Raw genomic sequence first — 3,234 nt, forward strand, 5'->3', positions numbered from 1 at the left:
CAACATCTCAGCTGGAGAAATGAAGGAAGCTTGGATTGGTCTGTATAATCAAACAGAAGGTGACAGAAGACAGTACTGGTCTCTGCCTGGAGTGGAGTTTGATGACAACGAGACAATATGGAACCCAGGAGAACCTAATGTTTGTGGAAAACGGGAGAATTGTGGGTTATTGGTAAATACTTCTACATGGGGATATGCGAGTTGCTCTATCCAAAGATATTTCCTCTGCTACAATGGTGAGTATCACTGTGATAGTTTGCTCTTCCTAAATAAAGCAAGAAATGCATATATCATGTGACGTTAAAATAATGGTTTACTCCACAGACACTAACACAACCCATAAATATCACCTAATTAAAGAGAAGAAGTCCTGGCAGGAAGCTCAGAGTTACTGCAGAGAGAAACACACAGACCTGATCAGTGGAACGAAGCAGCTACAGGATGAAGAAGTGGAAAAAGTGATGAAGTCTACACACAGAAAACCATTCATTGGTCTATTCAGAGACACCTGGAGGTGGTCAGATGGAAGCAATTTCTCTTTCAGACACTGGAATAAAAACTTTAAAAATGTAGAACACAACAGAGATCAATGTGTCATGGCTGTGCCTAGAGATAAAGGCAGATGGAAGAACGAGAGCTGTAATGACAAGAAACCCTTCATCTGTTATGATGGTGAGTAATGTTTTTTTATTCATATAAAGACATTCATGTCAAAAGTAATGTAAAAAATCAGATTTGAAACAATTAAACAACTGATTACAACATATTTTCTATGTACCGTTTTGTCAATGTATTTGGAAAGAATTTAATAATTCATGACATACAGGTGTACATCCACATGTCTATTTAAAAGATGGAATTTGAAAATGTTTCCCTGGAACCAAAAATACTTTTTTCCTGCCTTTTTCCTGTTAAATAAATACATAAATGCCATTAACTATTTTCTCCTCACAACCCTGACAGATAAGGTGATCCTGATTAAGGAAAATAAAACCTGGGAGGACGCCTTGACCTACTGCAGAGATCACCACCATGACCTGGTCACCATCACCAACATGGAGGATCAGAGATGGATCCAGGAGAAAGTCAAGAATGCATCGACTGATTATGTCTGGATTGGTCTGCACTACGCCTGGTCTCTTCATTTCTGGTTCTGGGTCAGTGACGAGGTGGTCAGCTATGAGAACTGGGCCTCATGTCCAAAGATGGACGACTGTGATGTGTCTGGAGCCATGGAAACGAGAGGAGGACATAAGTGGCTGGAAAAAAAAGACAGCGAGACGTTTAATTTCATCTGTTCTAAATACTGATAGATACTGAGACGTTAGCCTTTGACTTTTGATTGTTTTGTTCCCAAAGTTAAGTTTAAAATTTCAGCTCTGGAAAACACCAAGAGCCCCTGCACTGAACCCCAATGAAAACTTCCTGGTTATTCCACCAAATATTGATCTCAAAACATTATATTGTTTTTTCTAAATGAATATGAACTTGTTTTCTTTGTATTGTTTGGGGTCTGAAAGCACTGCATCTTTTTCGTGATTCTCATTTTCTGCAGATAAATATGAAATTTTCGCTTGGAGTTTCGGAGACATGTTTTCAGTAGTTCATAGGACAAAAAGAACAATGTTCATTTGACTCAAACACAGACCTATAAAGAGTAAAATCAGAGAAACTGGTCATTTTTCAGAGTGTGTATGTTGGATTATATGAAGGAAATATTTTGGGGTTATTTGTTTGAAGGATTAAATCTGCTTTTATTTTATTTTTTTTCAAAGTGCTGTTTTGCTGCAAGTTACTTTTAAATCTTTGCAAACATACTTAGAATTGTATTTACATAAAAAAAAACAAACAACTGATTAATTATTATAACACTAATATTTCTACCAAGCTATTACAACTATAATTATTCTTTAGGTTTATTTTACTTTTCTTGTGTTTTTTTAATTCAACATCTATACTTTTCTCTAACAGAACATAGTTTACATTTTATTCACTTTGATCAGCCAATTATTATATTACATTCAGCTCTCTATAAACAATCAGTAAGTATGTGGAGGATTAACTAGAACTTGTTTATTCTGTAAATAAATCCTGATAGGTTGCGTAATCTTGTTTTAGCTTCTAAGTAAAAAAAAATGCTGTTCAGTTTATTATCACTGTTTTAAATGGATTTAAATATTAATAATTTGCTACAACATTGTTATAAAACAATAAAAGCTGTTGAGTCTGAAGAAGTTTTTTTGTCTTTTCTTATGTTTTAGTCTGTGAGTCAAACATCATGTCTAATTTTACATGTAGACTTACATTTTCTTTTTGATAAAGCTTAGTTTAGGTTATCCTGACTTTCATCTCCTACTACTCTCAAATTTTCATTATTTCTATTATTACAAATGTTAATTCAATGTTTTTTTTTCTTTCCAAAGAAGCCACTTCTGGTCTGGCGTTCTGATTGGCTGTGATGTCTCTGTTAAAATCATCACACGAGACCTCATTTATTTAAACTGCTGCATGTAGTTCAGGGGTGTCGAACTCCAGTCCTCGAGGGCCGCTGTCCTGCAGTTTTTAGATGTGCCACAGGTACAAAACACTGGAATGAAATGGTTTAATTACCTCCTTCTTGTGTAGATCAGTTCTCCAAAGCCTTGCAAATGACCTAATTATTCTATTCAGGTGTGGTGCAGCAGAGACACATCTAAAAGTTGCAGGACAGCGGCCCTTGAGGACTGGAGTTTGACACCTGTGATGTAGTTTATCCTACTAATCAATACACAATGAAATATATAAAACAATAGACTCCAAATGTAAGTTTTGCAAAAAAAAACATCCAGTCATTTATTCTGGAACTGTCATATCAGAAGAACATTTTGAATATCATTTAATGTAATTTCTGACGTTCATAATACATTTCCTGTGAGGTACGGCCATGTTGTTTTTGGTTTTCATAGAAAGAGTACACCCATCAATTTTAATATTCAAAAACTTTCTATCCTTTTCCCTGATCTACTAGTTTTGCATTGGGGAAAAAAACAGCTTCCTGGTTGAGAAGAGAGGGATCTGCTGCCATTATTTGCATCTGCATATGTTTGACATTTCCTGTTAGCAGCTCTAAAAACACGTCAAACACAAACATTTGTTCATATCGACTAAAAGTACCTCAGCTGACAGAGGCTGATTTAAAGAAGAAGGACCAGACATCTGTTACGTTTGAGCCACAAAATTCAGAAAAAGGTAAGA

The 3,234-nt window shown here is 35.5% G+C and overlaps 1 protein-coding gene across 1 annotated transcript; it reads left to right on the forward strand.

Moving 5' to 3' along the window:
• The first annotated feature begins 6 nt into the window (after nt 1–6).
• LOC103131479 (C-type mannose receptor 2-like) lies at nt 7–1,467 on the forward strand. Its single transcript, XM_016666685.1, has 3 exons — nt 7–236; nt 325–672; nt 964–1,467. The coding sequence occupies exons 1-3, from the start codon at nt 20–22 to the stop codon at nt 1,308–1,310; spliced, it is 912 nt and encodes a 303-aa protein (XP_016522171.1). The 5' UTR covers nt 7–19; the 3' UTR covers nt 1,311–1,467.
• The last annotated feature ends 1,767 nt before the right edge of the window (nt 1,468–3,234 follow it).

Source organism: Poecilia formosa, unplaced genomic scaffold (genome assembly GCF_000485575.1).
Source record: "Poecilia formosa unplaced genomic scaffold, Poecilia_formosa-5.1.2 Scaffold772, whole genome shotgun sequence".
NCBI lineage: Eukaryota > Metazoa > Chordata > Actinopteri > Cyprinodontiformes > Poeciliidae > Poecilia > Poecilia formosa.